The 20192-nt window shown below is 43.2% G+C and overlaps 1 protein-coding gene across 1 annotated transcript; it reads left to right on the top strand.

Moving 5' to 3' along the window:
• The first annotated feature begins 1329 nt into the window (after positions 1–1329).
• Positions 1330–18369, top strand: LOC127922392 (GTPase IMAP family member 7-like). Its single transcript, XM_052506106.1, has 3 exons — positions 1330–1492; positions 7341–7421; positions 17375–18369. Exons 1-3 carry the CDS (start codon positions 1408–1410, stop codon positions 18268–18270), a joined length of 1062 nt encoding a protein of 353 aa, XP_052362066.1. The 5' UTR covers positions 1330–1407; the 3' UTR covers positions 18271–18369.
• The last annotated feature ends 1823 nt before the right edge of the window (positions 18370–20192 follow it).

Genomic DNA, 20192 nt, shown 5'->3' with positions numbered 1-20192 from the left:
CATACTAAAACAAACAGACTGCCCACCCCAACTCACGCCCTGACCATACTAAAACAAACAGACTGCCCACCCCAACTCACGCCCTGACCATACTAAAACAAACAGACTGCCCACCCCAACTCACGCCCTGACCATACTAAAACAAACAGACTGCCCACCTCAACTCACGCCCTGACCATACTAAAACAAAGACTAAAACAAACAGACTGCCCACCCCAACTCACGCCCTGACCAACTAAAACAAAGACTAAAACAAACAGACTGCCCACCTCAACTCACGCCCTGACCATACTAAAACAAAGACTAAAACAAACAGACTGCCCACCTCAACTCACGCCCTGACCATACTAAAACAAACAGACTGCCCACCCAACTCACGCCCTGACCATACTAAAACAAACAGACTGCCCACCCAACTCACACCCTGACCATACTAAAACAAACAGACTGCCCACCCAACTCACGCCTGACCATACTAAAACAAACAGACTGCCCACCCCAACTCACGCCCTGACCATACTAAAACAAACAGACTGCCCACCTCAACTCACGCCCTGACCATACTAAAACAAACAGACTGCCCACCTCAACTCACGCCCTGACCATACTAAAACAAACAGACTGCCCACCTCAACTCACGCCCTGACCATACTAAAACAAACAGACTGCCCACCCCAACTCACGCCCTGACCATACTAAAACAAACAGACTGCCCACCTCAACTCACGCCCTGACCATACTAAAACAAACAGACTGCCCACCTCAACTCACGCCCTGACCATACTAAAACAAACAGACTGCCCACCCCAACTCACGCCTGACCATACTAAAACAAACAGACTGCCCACCCCAACTCACGCCCTGACCATACTAAAACAAACAGACTGCCCATCCCAACTCACGCCTGACCATACTAAAACAAACAGACTGCCCACCCCAACTCACGCCCTGACCATACTAAAACAAACAGACTGCCCACCTCAACTCACGCCCTGACCATACTAAAACAAACAGACTGCCCACCTCAACTCACGCCCTGACCATACTAAAACAAACAGACTGCCCACCCCAACTCACGCCCTGACCATACTAAAACAAACAGACTGCCCACCCCAACTCACGCCCTGACCATACTAAAACAAAGACAAAACAAAGGAACTAAGGTCAGAACGTGACGCCTATCTTCTGATTCTGGCAAGCATCCAAGGTTAAAAAGCGACACCCAATCAGAATTCAGATCCTATCTGTCCTGAGTAGAATAATGTTTGCCTAGCAACACTCTCTCATTGGCTAGAAATGACTAGTTTGTGGGAAAATGAAACTTAACAGAATGTAACGTGAGACATGTTGGGTGCTTTAGTTTCTCATGAGTTTTAGACCATTCCATTGGTCCTTAAAGTCCTGGCTATGCAAAACCAGCAGGACCACTGCTTCAGATCTCTCTGTGACAACAGCAGACAACAATATACAGATCTGTGCAACCACACTAAAAGTGAGTATTCAACTTTAACTACCTTACTAATTAATTGTTGTACAACAATCTACTCTACAGTAGTTAAATAACTGTAGCACAATATTAAGTAGACATTTTATTGATAACAGGTCTGTTCACATTTATGCATAAATAATCATATGATCACATCACTTAACATCAAAATGTCAAAACAATATAATCATGTAGCTGTTAACAGTCACATTCTGCTATACAGTATGTTTGTATTTATACACATTTTAATATTGTAGAACAGTGAAAGGAGAAGAATGGTTAGACTTTCACCTGAAACATTTACCTTGTTTAGTGCAGAGATAGTGCAGTATACTGTACCTTGTTTAGTGCAGTATACTGTACCTAGTGCATATACTGTACCTTGTTTAGTGCAGTATACTGTACCTTGTTTAGTGCAGTATACTGTACCTTGTTTAGTGCAGTATACTGTACCTTGTTTAGTGCAGAGATAGTGTAGTATACTGTACCTTGTTTAGTGCAGAGATAGTGTAGTATACTGTACCTTGTTTAGTGCAGTATACTGTACCTTGTTTAGTGCAGTATACTGTACCTTGTTTAGTGCAGAGATAGTGCAGTATACTGTACCTTGATTAGTGCAGAGATAGTGTAGTATACTGTACCTTGTTTAGTGCAGTATACTGTACCTTGTTTAGTGCAGTATACTGTACCTTGTTTAGTGCAGTATACTGTACCTTGTTTAGTGCAGAGATAGTGTAGTAGAGATACTGTACCTTGTTTAGTGCAGAGATAGTGCAGTATACTGTACCTTGTTTAGTGCAGTATACTGTACCTTGTTTAGTGCAGTATACTGTACCTTGTTTAGTGCAGAGATAGTGCAGTATACTGTACCTTGTTTAGTGCAGAGATAGTGTAGTATACTGTACCTTGTTTAGTGCAGAGATAGTGTAGTATACTGTACCTTGTTTAGTGCAGTATACTGTACCTTGTTTAGTGCAGTATACTGTACCTTGTTTAGTGCAGTATACTGTACCTTGTTTAGTGCAGTATACTGTACCTTGTTTAGTGCAGTATACTGTACCTTGTTTAGTGCAGTATACTGTACCTTGTTTAGTGCAGTATACTGTACCTTGTTTAGTGCAGTATACTGTACCTTGTTTAGTGCAGTATACTGTACCTTGTTTAGTGCAGTATACTGTACCTTTAGTGCAGTATACTGTACCTTGTTTAGTGCAGTATACTGTACCTTGTTTAGTGCAGTATACTGTACCTTGTTTAGTGCAGTATACTGTACCTTGTTTAGTATACTGTACAGTGCAGTATACTGTACCTTGTTTAGTGCAGTATACTGTATCTTGTTTAGTGCAGTATACTGTATCTTGTTTAGTGCAGAGATAGTGCAGTATACTGTACCTTGATTAGTGCAGAGATAGTGTAGTATACTGTACCTTGTTTAGTGCAGTATACTGTACCTTGTTTAGTGCAGTATACTGTACCTTGTTTAGTGCAGTATACTGTACCTTGTTTAGTGCAGTATACTGTACCTTGTTTAGTGCAGTATACTGTACCTTGTTTAGTGCAGTATACTGTACCTTGTTTAGTGCAGTGCATATACTGTACCTTGTTTAGTGCAGTATACTGTACCTTGTTTAGTGCAGTATGCAGTATACTGTACCTTGTTTAGTGCAGTATACTGTACCTTGTTTAGTGCAGTATACTGTACCTTGTTTAGTGCAGTATACTGTACCTTGTTTAGTGCAGTATACTGTACCTTGTTTAGTGCAGTATACTGTACCTTGTTTAGTGCAGTATACTGTACCTTGATTAGTGCAGAGATAGTGCAGTATACTGTACCTTGATTAGTGCAGAGATAGTGTAGTATACTGTACCTTGTTTAGTGCAGAGATAGTGCAGTATACTGTACCTTGTTTAGTGCAGTATACTGTACCTTGTTTAGTGCAGTATACTGTACCTTGTTTAGTGCAGTATACTGTACCTTGTTTAGTGCAGTATACTGTACCTTGTTTAGTGCAGTATACTGTACCTTGTTTAGTGCAGTATACTGTACCTTGTTTAGTGCAGTATACTGTACCTTGTTTAGTGCAGTATACTGTACCTTGTTTAGTGCAGTATACTGTACCTTGTTTAGTGCAGTATACTGTACCTTGTTTAGTGCAGTATACTGTACCTTGATTAGTGCAGTATACTGTACCTTGTTTAGTGCAGTATACTGTACCTTGTTTAGTGCAGTATACTGTACCTTGATTAGTGCAGAGATAGTGCAGTATACTGTACCTTGATTAGTGCAGAGATAGTGTAGTATACTGTACCTTGTTTAGTGCAGTATACTGTACCTTGTTTAGTGCAGTATACTGTACCTTGTTTAGTGCAGTATACTGTACCTTGTTTAGTGCAGTATACTGTACCTTGTTTAGTGCAGTATACTGTACCTTGTTTAGTGCAGTATACTGTACCTTGTTTAGTGCAGTATACTGTACCTTGTTTAGTGCAGTATACTGTACCTTGTTTAGTGCAGTATACTGTACCTTGTTTAGTGCAGTATACTGTACCTTGTTTAGTGCAGTATACTGTACCTTGTTTAGTGCAGTATACTGTACCTTGTTTAGTGCAGTATACTGTACCTTGATTAGTGCAGAGATAGTGCAGTATACTGTACCTTGTTTAGTGCAGTATACTGTACCTTGTTTAGTGCAGTATACTGTACCTTGTTTAGTGCAGTATACTGTACCTTGTTTAGTGCAGTATACTGTACCTTGTTTAGTGCAGTATACTGTACCTTGTTTAGTGCAGTATACTGTACCTTGCAGTATACTGTACCTTGTTTAGTGCAGTATACTGTACCTTGTTTAGTGCAGTATACTGTACCTTGATTAGTGCAGTATAGTATACTGTACCTTGATTAGTGCAGAGATAGTGCTATACTGTACCTTGTTTAGTGCAGTATACTGTACCTTGTTTGCAGTGCAGTATACTGTACCTTGTTTAGTGCAGTATACTGTACCTTGTTTAGTGCAGTATACTGTACCTTGTTAGTGCAGTATACTGTACCTTGTTTAGTGCATACTGTACCTTGTTTAGTGCTACTGTACCTTGTTTAGTGCAGTATACTGTACCTTGTTTAGTGCAGTATACTGTACCTTGTTTAGTGCAGTATACTGTACCTTGTTTAGTGCAGTATACTGTACCTTGTTTAGTGCAGTATACTGTACCTTGTTTAGTGCAGTATACTGTACCTTGTTTAGTGCAGTATACTGTACCTTGTTTAGTGCAGTATACTGTACCTTGTTTAGTGCAGTATACTGTACCTTGTTTAGTGCAGTATACTGTACCTTGTTTAGTGCAGTATACTGTACCTTGTTTAGTGCAGTATACTGTACCTTGTTTAGTGCAGTATACTGTACCTGTGCAGTATACTGTACCTTGTTTAGTGCAGTATACTGTACCTTGTTTAGTGCAGTATACTGTACCTTGATTAGTGCAGTATACTGTACCTTGTTTAGTGCAGTATACTGTGCAGTATACTGTACCTTGTTTAGTGCAGTATACTGTACCTTGTTTAGTGCAGTATACTGTACCTTGATTAGTGCAGAGATAGTGCAGTATACTGTACCTTGTTTAGTGCAGAGATAGTGCAGTATACTGTACCTTGTTTAGTGCAGTATACTGTACCTTGTTTAGTGCAGTATACTGTACCTTGTTTAGTGCAGTATACTGTACCTTGTTTAGTGCAGTATACTGTACCTTGTGCAGTATACTGTACCTTGATTAGTGCAGTATACTGTACCTTGTTAGTGCAGTATACTGTACCTTGATTAGTGCAGTATACTGTACCTTGATTAGTGCAGTATACTGTACCTTGATTAGTGCAGTATACTGTACCTTGAGTGCAGTATACTGTGCAGTATACTGTACCTTGATTAGTGCAGTATACTGTACCTTGATTAGTGCAGTATACTGTACCTTGATTAGTGCAGTATACTGTACCTTGATGCAGTAGTGCAGTATACTGTACCTTGATTAGTGCAGTATACTGTACCTTGATTAGTGCAGTATACTGTACCTGATTAGTGCAGTATACTGTACCTTGATTAGTGCAGTATACTGTACCTTGATTAGTGCAGTATACTGTACCTTGATTAGTGCAGTATACTGTACCTTGATTAGTGCAGTATACTGTACCTTGATTAGTGCAGTATACTGTACCTTGATTAGTGCAGTATACTGTACCTTGTTTAGTGCAGTATACTGTACCTTGATTAGTGCAGTATACTGTACCTTGATTAGTGCAGTATACTGTACCTTGATTTAGTGCAGTATACTGTACCTTGTTTAGTGCAGTATACTGTACCTTAGTGCAGTGCAGTATACTGTACCTTGTTTAGTGCAGTATACTGTACCTTGTTTAGTGCAGTATACTGTACCTTGTTTAGTGCAGTATACTGTACCTTGTTTAGTGCAGTATACTGTACCTTGTTTAGTGCAGTATACTGTACCTTGTTTAGTGCAGTATACTGTACCTTGTTTAGTGCAGTATACTGTACCTTGTTTAGTGCAGTATACTGTACCTTGTTTAGTGCAGTATACTGTACCTTGTTTAGTGCAGTATACTGTACCTTGTTTAGTGCAGTATACTGTACCTTGTTTAGTGCAGTATACTGTACCTTGTTTAGTGCAGTATACTGTACAGTATACTGTACCTTGTTTAGTGCAGTATACTGTACCTTGTTTGCAGTATACTGTACCTGTGCAGTATACTGTACCTTGTTTAGTGCAGTATACTGTACCTTGTTTAGTGCAGTATACTGTACCTTGTTTAGTGCAGTATACTGTACCTTGTTTAGTGCAGTATACTGTACCTTGTTTAGTGCAGTATACTGTACCTTGTTTAGTGCAGTATACTGTACCTTGTTTAGTGCAGTATACTGTACCTTGATTAGTGCAGTATACTGTACCTTGATTAGTGCAGTATACTGTACCTTGATTAGTGCAGTATACTGTACCTTGTTTAGTGCAGTATACTGTACCTTGTTTAGTGCAGTATACTGTACCTTGTTTAGTGCAGTATACTGTACCTTGTTTAGTGCAGTATACTGTACCTTGTTTAGTGCAGTATACTGTACCTTGTTTAGTGCAGTATACTGTACCTTGATTAGTGCAGTATACTGTACCTTGATTAGTGCAGAGATAGTGCAGTATACTGTACCTTGATTAGTGCAGTATACTGTACCTTGATTAGTGCATCCATTGGTTGACTGACGGATCGCTAAAACACATGTGGTTAGCTGATATGTAAAATACCTATCCAGGTGTTGTAAGATCTGGTGTCAGCAACATCTGAGCAGAGGAACAGAGGAACACTATGCTTTGTGTTCTGACACCTCCTGATTTACACATTTAGCACTGGTTTCAGTTATACTGATTCCACTTAATTATTGTCTGAACTGTTCCTGTCTGTCTACACAGTAGATGTGATGTTTAATGGTAATGGAACACGACCTCTAACTGGTCTATCTGGTCTTAACAGCAGCAGACAGGCAGCGGTAGAATAATAACCATGTTTAGAATGTCATTTGATACACCCCATATGAGCACATTATGTTCACCTGATGTAGGCTACGTTGTTAAGGACTGTGTTTATCCACAGTTATACAGCATATCACTACTTATTTTAGGGAATGTACTGTGTTTTACAAGTTATACAGCATATCACTACTTTTTTATAGTTTATAGTTTTTAAAAATATTATCTGTAAAAGTAGAAACTTTGCAGAACACTGCATGAGGCACCGAAGAAATGTGGACATTTTTTTTGCAATGAGGTCATCGTCTGTTTCCATGTTTTTGATTGGCTGCAGTTTTAGTAATGGAACGAGGAAGAGGAATGATTCTGTTCCTGTTGACACTCTGGCTGCAAGACTTCACTGGTCAATGCCAAGGTACACACACACATACACACGCTACACACACGCTACACACACACACACACACACACACACACGCTACACACACACAACACACTACACACACACAACACACTACACACAGACAACACACACGCTACACACACACAACACACACACGCTACACACACACACACGCTACACACACACACTACACAAAAACACACACAACACACACACACAACTCGCTACACACACGCTACACACACACGTTTTTTTGGATCCCATTGTCTTTTCCAGAGGCAGCAGATATTCTTCCTGGGGTCAACAGAAATCACAAAACATGACAAGTAACTAAACACTGATAGACAAGGATGGTCACACAAATACATAAATATTATAATAATAATGCAATACAAAAAACATGTTTGTCCCTTTACATGTCCTGCCATTCCATGAGTAGATATTTCATATTTTTTATTTGTTTAATTTTGGACTTCGGGACTGTGAAGCGACCTCTGGTGGCATGGTGTATAAGCTGAATGTTATTTGACTAGAAGAGAAGCAGTTCATGTCTTGTCAACCCTCAACCAGGAAAGACACACACACACTTACAGAGTTTTCAGTAGCCTTTTATCACGACACCCACTATCAGTGTAAGCAGTAGATGTTACTCTTCAATAACACAGACCCCAAAGCAAATCAGCGGGAGAAAAATAGGTTTATTCAAAGAGGACAAATCATAGATGTTATGCTGAGAGGTAGATGTTCATTCTCCCCTGTCCTCAGTGATTCTCTCCACAGAACAAAGGGACAGGATGTAGTGTTATAACCCAACCATAGCCTGTGGTTGACCAGTTAGAATTCCTTGCAATAAAACTGGTCCAATGGCAAAATAACAAGTAACCTGTTTCAGTCTCAATGTCTAGACAAAATTCTCCCATGTCTGTGACCATTGATCAATAATTCCCAATTACAGAAAAAAACACTATTTTTATTGATCTTAAGTAAGCTATTGACCTCTCGTCCTCTGCGTTGTGTAGTTATCCTAAAATATTCTTACACTCCCCCTAGACAATTTTAAGAAGAAATATACTTCAAATGTATTTTTGGAAAATAATAGAAAACATCAGCATTAAGTATAAAATCATTCACATTTAAACACATTACATTTCTATAAAACACAAAAGGACATATTTGTAACGTTCGTCCTGGAAAGAAGGTCACCAAAACAAAACGCAGCGTGGTAAGTGTTCATTGTAATTTAATAAATAAACTGAACACTGAAACAACAAAGAGAGTGAACGAAATGAAACAGTTCTGACTGGTGCAGACACACAAAACAGAAAACATCTACCCACAACAGACAGGTGGGAAAAGGCTACCTAAGTATGGTTCTCAATCAGAGACAACGATAGACAGCTGCCTCTAATTGGGAATCATACCAAAAAATCCCAACATAGAAAAAACAACCTAGAACCCCACATAGACGATAGACAGCTGCCTCTGATTGAGAATCATACCCGGCCAAACACAGAGTAAAGAAAACATAGAACACCAGACATAGAATGCCCACCACAACTCACTCTCTGACCAAACCAAAAGAGGCATACAAAGGATCTCTAAGGTCAGGGCATGACAATGTTTTACTTGATGTTACAATAAGAAATAGATTTCAAACAAAGTTATAGAAAATAAGTATTAACAGGTGTAATGATGATGTCCCTTACAATTCCTACCACATCCGGAATTTGAGGAAACTCACACGAAAAAAGGAATTGTCTACAAGACAACAATAGTCAATTGTCCTATTGGCAAGGTAATCATTCACCAAAGTGACCAGCTCTTCCACACTGGTATCAGTCCAACATAGATAACTATTAGAGATGATGTTCTGACAGTCTGCCGGTAGTGAGGAATTCTATACCGGTGACCTTGTATCATTGCAGGTACAGTCGTTGGGTCAAGGGATATTTCTGCAGCTTCAGACGGTAGATTCTCCTAACCTGTAACGAAGGACACAATAATGAAAGTAACGTCCTGGTTTCAAGAGAAATGTATATTTCACATAGAGTAAGCATGTCCCGATTTTCATGAAAACGTTAGACATTTCACCTAGATTTCCCTAATATGACGACTGCAGTTGTCACGAGTCCGACCGAGGGTGGTTTCCCTTCCCGGGCGGGTGGCGCTCGGCGGTCGTCACCGGCCTATTAGCTGCCACTGATTGTCTTTCCTCCCCCTCCTTGTATGTTTATTGGCAGCACCTGTTTGTGAATGATTAGTTTGTCTTTATTAGACAGCCGGCCCTCCTGGTTGTTGTGCGGGATTAATGATTGTAACCTTCGGCTCTGTAGTAGAGGAACGTGTTTGTTCCTGGTCGTGAAATTTCAGTTGTACCTTTCTCCTTCCCCGTGTGTGGGGCCGTTATTATTGTGAGCACCCTGTGGTGCGTTGGTGCATTAAAGAGCACAGCCTTGCACTCTCTGTCTCCTGCGTTTGACTCCACACTCACGACACCCGGAGCATTACAGCAGTGTACAACATTGTTACGAATCCCTTTTGGCCCGACAGTCTAGGGGGGGATGGTAACGAGACCCGTAACATAACTCATGCAAATTATGATAGTCAAAAAGTAAGAGTGAGAACCAAATAACCACAGAGAACTAAATTACCGTCACACGCTCATGGTTTATTTGAAAACACACAGTAATGGGGGGGCAGGAAAAGTGGCTGAGCTGGACCCAAGGAAAGAAATAATAAGTATTCAAAACACCCCTAAACTAGACTAGCCTACTTCACCAACAGCTAACTAACTAACCAAAAACACCCCTAAGCTAGACTAGCCTACTTCACCAACAGCTAACTAACTAACCAAAAACACCCCTAAGCTAGACTAGCCTACTTCACCAACAGCTAACTAACTAACCAAAAACACCCCTAACCTAGACTAGCCTACTTCACCAACAGCTAACTAACTAACCAAAAACACCCCTAAGCTAGACTAGCCTACTTCACCAACAGCTAACTAACTAACCAAAAACCCCTAAGCTAGACTAGCCTACTTCACCAACAGCTAACTAACTAACCAAAAACACCCCTAAGCTAGACTAGCCTACTTCACCAACAGCTAACTAACTAACCAAAAACACCCCTAAGCTAGACTAGCCTACTTCACCAACAGCTAACTAACTAACCAAAAACACCCATAAGCTAGACTAGCCTACTTCACCAACAGCTAACTGGTACTAACCAAAAACACCCCTAAGCTAGACTAGCCTACTTCACTGTTACAGCTAACTAACTAACCAAAAACACCCACTAACCTAGACTAGCCTACTTCACCAACAGCTAACTAACTAACCAAAAACACCCATAAACTGACTAGCCTACTTCACCAACAGCTAACTAACTAACCAAAAGGACACCTCACGTAAGCTAGACTGTGCCTACTTCACCAACAGCCTGGTACTAACTAACCAAAACACCCCTAAGCTAGAGCCTACTTCACCAACAGCTAACTCTAACCAAAAACACCCCTAACCTAGACTAGCCTTTCACCAACAGCTAACAAACCAAAAACACCCAACTAGACTCCTACTTCACCAACAGCTAACTAACGTCACACCCCTAAGCTAGACGCCTACTTCACCAACAGCTAACTAACTAACCAAAAACAACCCTAACCCCCTAGACTAGCCTACTTCACCAACAGCTAACTAACTAACCAAAAACACCCATAAGTAGACCAGCCTACTTCATCACCCACTGTCCTGGCTAGTCTCACGTACTTCCCATCACCCACTTCCAAAAACACCCGTCTCTGTTACCATGTCCTGTAACCATCACCCCTGTCCTGGTAGTCCCACGTCACCCCCATTCCAGGAGTCTCACGTCTCTGTTCACCATGTGTTTGTTACCATCACCCACTGTCCTGGTACTACGTCACGTCCCCCCCTCAGGAGTCTCACGTCTCTGTTACATGTGCTTTGTTACCATCACCCACTGTCCTGGTACCTACGTCACGCCCCCTTCAGGAGTCACGCTCCCCATTCAGGACCGTCACCTTCAGGAGTCTCACGCTCTGTTACATGTGTTTGTTACCATCACCCACTGTCCTGGTACTACATCAACGTCCCCCTTCAGGAGTCTCACGTCTCTGTTACCATCACCCACTGTCCTGGACTACCTACGTCACCCAGCCTTCCAAAGTCACCCTAAACTAGTCTCTGTTACATGTGTTTGTTACCATCACCCACTGTCCTGGTACTACGTCACATCCCCTTCAGGAGTCTCACGTCTCTGTTACCATCACCCACTGTCCTGGTACTACGTCACGTCCCCCTTCAGGAGTCTCACCAACAGTCTCTTTGTTACCATCACCCACTGTCCTGGTACTTCGGCACGTCTCCTTCAGGAGCCTCCTACGTCACCAACAGTTACCCATCACCCACTGTCCTGGTACTAACGTCCAAAAACCCCCTCAGGAGTCTCACGCCTCTGTTACATGTGTTTGTTACCATCACCCACTGTCCTGGCCTACTTCACCAACAGGAGTCTCACTTCTCTGTTAACTAACCCAACCCACTGGAGCCTACTCACGTTCAGGAGTCTACGCCTCTAACAAAAACACCCACTGTCCTGGTACCACGCTCTCCCTTCAGGAGTCTCCCGTCTCTGTTACATGTGTTTGTTACCATCACCCACTGTCCTGGTACTTACATCACGTCCCCAAAACAGGAGTCTCACGTCTCTGTTACATGTGTTTGTTACCATCACCCACTGTCCTGGTACTAACTCACGTTCCCCTTCAGGAGTCTCACGTCTCTGTTACATGTGTTTGTTACCATCACCCACTGTCCTGGTACTACGCTCACGTCCCTCTTCAGGAGTCTCCAACATGTGTTTGTTACCATCACCCACTGTCCTGGTACTACGTCACGTCCCCCTTCAGGAGTCCCATGTCTCTGTTACCATCAACTGTCCTGTACGGCACGTCACCCCTTCAGGAGTGTTTGTTACCATCACCCACTGTCCTGGTACTACGTCACGTCCCTCTTCAGGAGTCTCTGTTAAAAACATGTGTTTGTTACCATCACCCACTGTCCTGGTACTACGTCACGTCCCCCTTCAGGAGTCTCACGTCTCTGTTACATGTGTTTGTTACCATCACCCACTGTCCTGGTACTACGTCACGTCCCCCTTCAGGAGTCTCACTGTCTCTGTTACATGTGTTTGTTACCATCACCCACTGTCCTGGTACTACGTCACGTCCCCCTTCAGGAGTCTCACGTCTCTGTTACCATCACCCACTGTCCTGGTACTACGTCACGTCCCCCTTCAGGAGTCTCACGTCTCTGTTACATGTGTTTGTTACCATCACCCACTGTCCTGGTACTACGTCACGTCCCCCTTCAGGAGTCTCACGTCTCTGTTACATGTGTTTGTTACCATCACCCACTGTCCTGGTACTACGTCACGTCCCTCTTCAGGAGTCTCTGTTACATGTGTTTGTTACCATCACCCACTGTCCTGGTACTACGTCACGTCCCCCTTCAGGAGTCTCACGTCTCTGTTACATGTGTTTGTTACCATCACCCACTGTCCTGGTACTACGTCACGTCCCCCTTCAGGAGTCTCACTTCTCTGTTACATGTGTTTGTTACCATCACCCACTGTCCTGGTACTACGTCACGTCCCCCTTCAGGAGTCAAACACGTCTCTGTTACATGTGTTTGTTACCATCACCCACTGTCCTGGTACTACGTCACGTCCCCCTTCAGGGTCTCACGTCTCTGTTACATGTGTTTGTTACCATCACCCACTGTCCTGGTACTACGTCACGTCCCCTTCAGGAGTCCACGTCTCTGTTACCATGCTGTCCTGGCTACCATCACCCACTTTTGAATCCTGGCGTCTCACGTCTCTGTTACCATCACCCACTGTCCTGGTCTCACGTCCCTGTTACAGTGTCCCACGTGTTACCATCACCCACTGTCCTGGTACTACGTCACGTCCCCTTCAGGAGTCCCATGTCTCTGTTACCACCATCACCCACTGTCCTGGTACTCACGTCACGTCCCCCTTCAGGAGTCCCACGTCTCATGTTACCATCACCCACTGTCCTGGTACTACGGAGCACGTCCCCCTTCAGGAGTCCCACGTCTCTGTTACATGTGTCACCCACTGTCCTGGTACTACGTCACGTCCCCTTCAGGAGTCCCACGTCCTCTGTTACCATCACCCACTGTCCTGGTACTACGTCACGTCCCCCTTCAGGAGTCTCACGTCTCTGTTACATGTGTTTGTTACCATCACCCACTGTCCTGGTACTACGTCACGTCCCCCTTCAGGAGTCTCACGTCTCTGTTACATGTCTCTGTTACCATCACCCACTGTCCTGGTACTACAGGTCTGACCCATTGTCACGTCCCCCTTCAGGAGTCCCATGTCTCTGTTACCATCACCCACTGTCCTGGTACTACGTCACGTCCCCTTCAGGAGTCCCACGTCTCTGTTACCATCACCCACTGTCCTGGTACTACGTCACGTCCCCCTTCAGGAGTCTCACGTCTCTGTTACTATCACCCACTGTCCTGGTACTACGGTCCCCCTTCAGGAGTCTCACGTCTCTGTTACATGTGGCTTGTTACCATCACCCACTGTCCTGGTACTACGTCACGTCCCCCTTCAGGAGTCCACGTCTCTGTTACATGTGTTTGTTACCATCACCCACTGTCCTGGTACTACGTCACGTCCCCTTCAGGAGTCCCACGTCTCTGTTACCATCACCCACTGTCCTGGTACTACGTCACATCCCACATCTGTGAAATCAAACTGTCCACTTAGGAAGCAACACTGATTGCCAATACATTTCACATGCTGTTGTGCAAATGGAATAGACAACATGTGGAAATTATAGGCAATTAGCAAGACACCCCCAATAAAGGAGTGGGTTCTGCCGGTGGTGACCACAGACCACTTCTCAGTTCCTATGCTTCCTGGCTGATGTTTTGGTCACTTTTGAATGCTGGCGGTGCTTTCACTCTAGTGGTAGCATGAGACGGAGTCTACAACCCACACAAGTGGCTCATGTAGTGCAGCTCATCCAGGATAGCACATCAATGCGAGCTGTGGCAAGAAGGTTTGCTGTTTGCTGTCAGCGTAGTGTCCAGAGTATGGAGCGCTACCAGGAGACAGGCCAGTACATCAGGAGACGTGAGGAGGCCGTGGGAGGGCAACAACCCAGCAGCAGGATCGCTACCTCCGACTTTGTGCAAGGAGGAGCAGGAGGAGCACTGCCAGAGCCCTGCAAAATGACCTCCAACAGGCCACAAATGTGCATGTGTCTGCTCAAACGGTCAGAAACAGACTCCATGAGGGTGGTATGAGGGCCCGACGTCCACAGGTGGGGGTTGTGCAACAACAGCCCAACACTGTGCAGGACGTTTGGCATTTGCCAGAGAACACCAAGATTGGCAAATTCGCCACTGGCGCCCTGTGCTCTTCACAGATGAAAGCAGGTTCACACTGAGCACATGTGACAGACATGACATGAGTCTGGAGATGCCGTGGAGAACGTTCTGCTGCCTGCAACATCCTCCAGCATGACCGGTTAGGTGGTGGGTCAGTCATGGTGTGGGGTGGCATTTCTTTGGGGGACCGCACAGCCCTCCATGTGCTCGCCAGAGTAGCCTGACTGCCATTAGGTACCAAGAGGGGATCTCAGACCCCTTGTGAGACCATATTCTGGTGCGGTTGGCCCTGGGTTCCTCCTAATGCAAGACAATGCTAGACCTTATGTGGCTGGAGTGTGTCAGCAGTTCCTGCAAGAGGAAGGCATTGATGCTATGGACTGGCCCGCCCCTTCCCCAGACCTGAATCCAATTGAGCACATCTGGGACATCATGTCTCGCTCCATCCACCAACGCCACGTTGCACCACAGACTGTCCAGGAGTTGGCGGATGCTTTAGTCCAGGTCTGGAAGGAGATCCTCAGGAGACCATCTGCCACCTCATCAGGAGCATGCCCAGGTGTTGTAGGGAGGTCATACAGGCACGTGGAGGCCACACACACTACTGAGCCTCATTTTGACTTGTTTTAAGGACATTACATCAAAGTTGGATCAGCCTGTAGTGTGGTTTTCCACTTTAATTTTGAGTGTGACTCCAAATCCAGACCTCCATGGGTTGATAAATTGGATTTCCATTGATCATTTTTGTGTGATTTTGTTGTCAGCACATTCAACTATGTAAAGAAAAATATTTAATAAGAATTTTTCATTCATTCAGATATAGGATGGGGTTATTTTTGAGTGTTCCCATTATTTTTTTTTCACAAAAAGAGCAGTGTATACAGCCATTTATAACCTCATTGAGAAAACGTGACTATAACAGAAATCCTGTTATTTTTCCTGGTCACTCAAACATCTTACCTGTAGATATTGTTCTATGGCACTCACAGTGAAAATCTTGCAGTTCTGGAAACGTCAGAGTGTCTTCTTTTCCAAAACGTATTCACTTCCAAAGCTCGTCTGAAGTCTTACATTTCCCACGTGTCAAAATATTGTTACTCAACTTTACCATAACGCAACTCACTTTTTGCAAAATAAATGAAATACTGCCCTTTCTAAAAGGTTTTTAATAGAGGACTTGAACACGTATAATAGAGATTTAACAAACCTGTAACAGTGCAAACAAAGGACTATACCTTATACATCACAGACACGTATCACTCATTGCATGCACTTATTTGATCCTGATTTGGTTCTTTTAAATTATATCCCACTGCTGGCTTGCTTCTGAAGCTAAGCAGGGTTGGTCCTGGTCAGTCCCTGGATGGGAGACCAGACGCTGCTGAAACGTGGTGTCTGGAGGACAAAATATCAATAGGTCCCAAAAATGAAATACTCTTTTCCTCTGGTCTAAAAAAAACAAACCTATCCCTAATGTCCCAGGGCAGTGATTGATTTGGGCTGGCTTGCTTCTGAAGCTAAGCTTGGTCCTGGTCCCCTGGATGGGAGACCAGACGCTAAGGGTGCCCAATAGGTCCCACTCTTTCCTCTGGTCTTATCCCAATGTCCCAATGGGACGTTAAATGGGACGGGTGTCCTGACTCTCTGAGGTCATTAAAGATCCCTTGGCACTTATCGTAGGAGTAGGGGTGTTAACCCGGTGTCCTGGCTAAATTCTCAAGCTGTCCCTCATACCATCATGATCACCTAATCATTACCAGCTAACAATAGGCTCATTCATCCCCCTCCTCTCCCCTGCAACGATTCCCCAGGTCGTTGCTGTAAATGAGAACGTGTTCTCAGACAACTTGGTTAACTTGACAACCTGGTCAAATAACGGTAAAATAAAAATAATAAAAAGAAATCGGTCTGGACTCACCCAGCAATATGTTAGCAGTCAAACAGGAAATTAACAGTTGAATCCAATGGGCTCAAAACTCTCTCTCTCTCTTTCCCCTGGATCAATACACAGTTGAGTCTTTCCTTGTTGTTGGTTACGACCAATTCATCTTAGTCACGGCACCAAGTGTTAGCAATTGATGTTACTCTTCAATAACACAGACCCCAAAGCAAATGAGGGGGAGAAAAATAAGTTTATTCCAAGAGGACAAATCATATATGTTTTGCTGAGAGGTAGATGTTCATTCTCCCCTGTCCTCAGTGATTCTCTCCTCCGTGATTCTTTCCACAGAACAAAGGGACAGGATGTAGTTGTATAAACCTACCCTAGCCTACAGTTGACCAATTATAATTCCTTGCTATAAAACTGGGCCAATGGCCTATTTCAGGCTCAATGTCGAGACAAATTCCTCCCATGTCTCTGACCCATTGATAAATAATCCCCTATTACAGAAAAAAACATTATTTCCATTGATCGTTGGAACTCTATTGACGTCTAGTCCTCTTGACCTTTAGTCCTCTGTGTTGTGCATTTATCTTAACATATTATTGCAAAATTCTTGTCTGTTTCCACAGTTTCAGGGCAGCCCTCTAACCTGAAGATAGTTCTGCTGGGGAAGACTGGATCAGGGAAGAGTACAACAGGAAACACCATCCTGGGGAGGGAGGTGTTTAAAGCGGGGGCTTCTCCAGTGTCTGTGACTGCACAGAGTGAGAAACGGAGTGGAGTGGTGGATGGGAGGAAGATTGATGTCATCGACACCCCGGGACTCTATGACACAACAATGTCTCAAGAAGAGATGAAAAGTGAGATAGAAAAGGCCATCTACATGTCAGTCCCAGGACCTCACGCCTTCCTGCTGGTGATCAGACTGGGGAGGTTCACAGAGGAGGAGCAGAACACTGTGAAGTGGATCCAGGAGAACTTTGGAGAAGAAGCATCAATGTACACCATCATTCTGTTCACTCATGAAGATCAACTGGAGGGTAAATCAGTGGAAGAGTTTCTGGCTGAGAGCAAAGAGTTACGGAAACTCATCAATATCTGTGGGGGCAGATATCACTCCCTAATCAATGACAAGAGAGAAGACAACACTCAGGTCCCAGAGCTGCTGAAGAAGATAGAGGAGATGGTGAAGAAGAATGGAGGAAAACACTACACCAATGAGATGTACCAGGAGACCCAGAGGAAGATCGAAGAGGCCCAGAGGAAGATCGAAGAAGAGGAGGAGAGGAAGAGACAGGAAAAGGAGAAGAGAGAGAGAGAGAGGAGACAGGAGGAGGAAGAAAGAAGAAGAAGAGAAGAGAAATTGAATGAGTGCAAGTGGTCAGCGTTTGCCAGTACAGCTGCATTGGGGTTGGGAGCCATGTACAGCTCTCCATGGTCGTTAGCAGCAGGGGCTGCATTAGCCGCTGTTAAAGGTTATCAGTGCATGGACACCTATTTCACCTCAGAAGACCAGGAGAAATAAGATTTCCACATCCACCATCTCAGATTGTTTTGAAATTAAGATGAATTATTATTGTGTCTCTGAGAAATTAATAAATAAATACAATTTATTGTGCCTAAATTTGACATTTTAATTGATAGGATTCATATACTATTCAATTAATATAGTACCCAACATAATAATAATATATGCCATTTAGCAGACGCTTTTATCCAAAGCGACTTACAGTCATGTGTGCATACATTCTACGTATGGGTGGTCCCGGGAATCGAACCCACTACCCTGGCGTTACAAGCGCCATGCTCTACCAACTGAGCTACAGAAGGACCACAACATCTGATCTGGATCCAATTTTTCCCCAACAATGACTAAGAACAAAGAATGGTCAAAAGCCTCAGATCAGATGTTGGGTATTATTTCACACTAATGACTTGTTATCTGGAGGGCCATTTGCATCTCCCCAATGGTCCTAATGTGGAATCCGTAACCATCCCTATATCATGGAAATCAGAGAACGCCCCGTAGCACTCACTTCAGAGATGTTAACCTCTGAAAGGACGGATCTCTATAACATACGTGTTATATATGCCCCACCTCTGAAAGGACTGATCTCTATAACATACGTGTTATATATGTTAACTTCTGAAAGGACGGATCTCTATAACATACGTGTTATATATGTTAACTTCTGTAAAGTGTTAAAACATTTTAAACACCCCCCTCTGGTCCCATTACCAGACGACATTTACATAATAACCATTTTGCTTCAATTATTAGAAAGGATCATCTCTGAAAATGCATATCATTCTACTAGAGAGTCTCCTAGTCACATGACCTTGTAGAGAACGATACACTAACAGACTCACAGACTTTATCTTCATTTCCCCTTTTGATGTCTATGATGTACTAAGTGCTAAGTTAAAGAGTTGAAGAAAAACATAAAATATCCGTAGCTGATTTACATAATCCCTTTTTACTCTCTGCACCACTTATCACAGAACCACTGACCGATATATTTTAACTTGACAGTTGTTTCTGGTGTTGTCCTTATGATCTGTAAAGCAGGACATGTCCTCCCCCTACATAAAGGAGGCCTTCTGACTTACATAACTATCCAACAATTAGAAAATGATCTTGCCTTCACAAAGTACTAGAATCCCTGGACAACTAACTGTCAACTAAGAACATCTTTAACTTCCCACTCTATTCTTAATGTGAACCAATCAGGTTTTAGAATCCCATCTATTCTTAATGTGAACCAATCAGGTTTTAGAATCCCATCTATTCTTAATGTGAACCAATCAGGTTTTAGAATCCCATCTATTCTTAATGTGATCAAATCAGGTTTTAGAATCTCATCTATTCTTAATGTGAACCAATCAGGTTTTAGAATCCCATCTATTCTTAATGTGAACCAATCAGGTTTTAGAATCCCATCTATTCTTAATGTGAACCAAGCAGGTTTTAGAATCCCATCTATTCTTAATGTGAACCAATCCGGTTTTAGAATCCCATCTATTCTTAATGTGAACCAATCAGGTTTTAGAATCCCATCTATTCTTAATGTGAACCAATCAGGTTTTAGAATCCCATCTATTCTTAATGTGAACCAATCAGGTTTTAGAATCCCATCTATTCTTAATGTGAACCAATCAGGTTTTAGACCTGGACAGAGCACAACATTCCTTGCATTTTGTTTCCCTGGAGCCTCTAGTGCAGGTCAGGACTCTGGTGTTGAATTATTTCAATGAAGATTGTATTTTACCCCTTTTTTTCTCCACAATTTCGATCTTGTCTCATTGCTGCAACTCCCCAATGGGCTCGGGAGGCAAAGGTTGAGTCACGTGTCCTCTGAAACATGACCCACCAAACCACGCTTCTTAAACCCGGAAGCCAGCCGCACCAATGTGTCCGAGGAAATACTATTTAACTGACGACCGGGT

Source organism: Oncorhynchus keta, unplaced genomic scaffold (assembly GCF_023373465.1).
Source record: "Oncorhynchus keta strain PuntledgeMale-10-30-2019 unplaced genomic scaffold, Oket_V2 Un_contig_25540_pilon_pilon, whole genome shotgun sequence".
Lineage (NCBI taxonomy): Eukaryota > Metazoa > Chordata > Actinopteri > Salmoniformes > Salmonidae > Oncorhynchus > Oncorhynchus keta.
Note: the sequence above shows the minus strand (reverse complement) of the source record. Positions and strands in the feature narration are given on the sequence as shown.

What these genes read in the sequence shown, in the direction of transcription:
- LOC127922392 (XM_052506106.1), top strand. Translation starts at nt 1,408, where the DNA reads ATGCAAAACCAGCAGGACCACTGCTTCAGATCTCTCTGTGACAACAGC. An exon ending in TCTGTGCAACCACACTAAAA is followed by an intron (nt 1,493 to 7,340) that starts GTGAGTATTCAA and finishes GATTGGCTGCAG; the next exon opens with TTTTAGTAATGGAACGAGGA. An exon ending in CTTCACTGGTCAATGCCAAG is followed by an intron (nt 7,422 to 17,374) that starts GTACACACACAC and finishes CTGTTTCCACAG; the next exon opens with TTTCAGGGCAGCCCTCTAAC.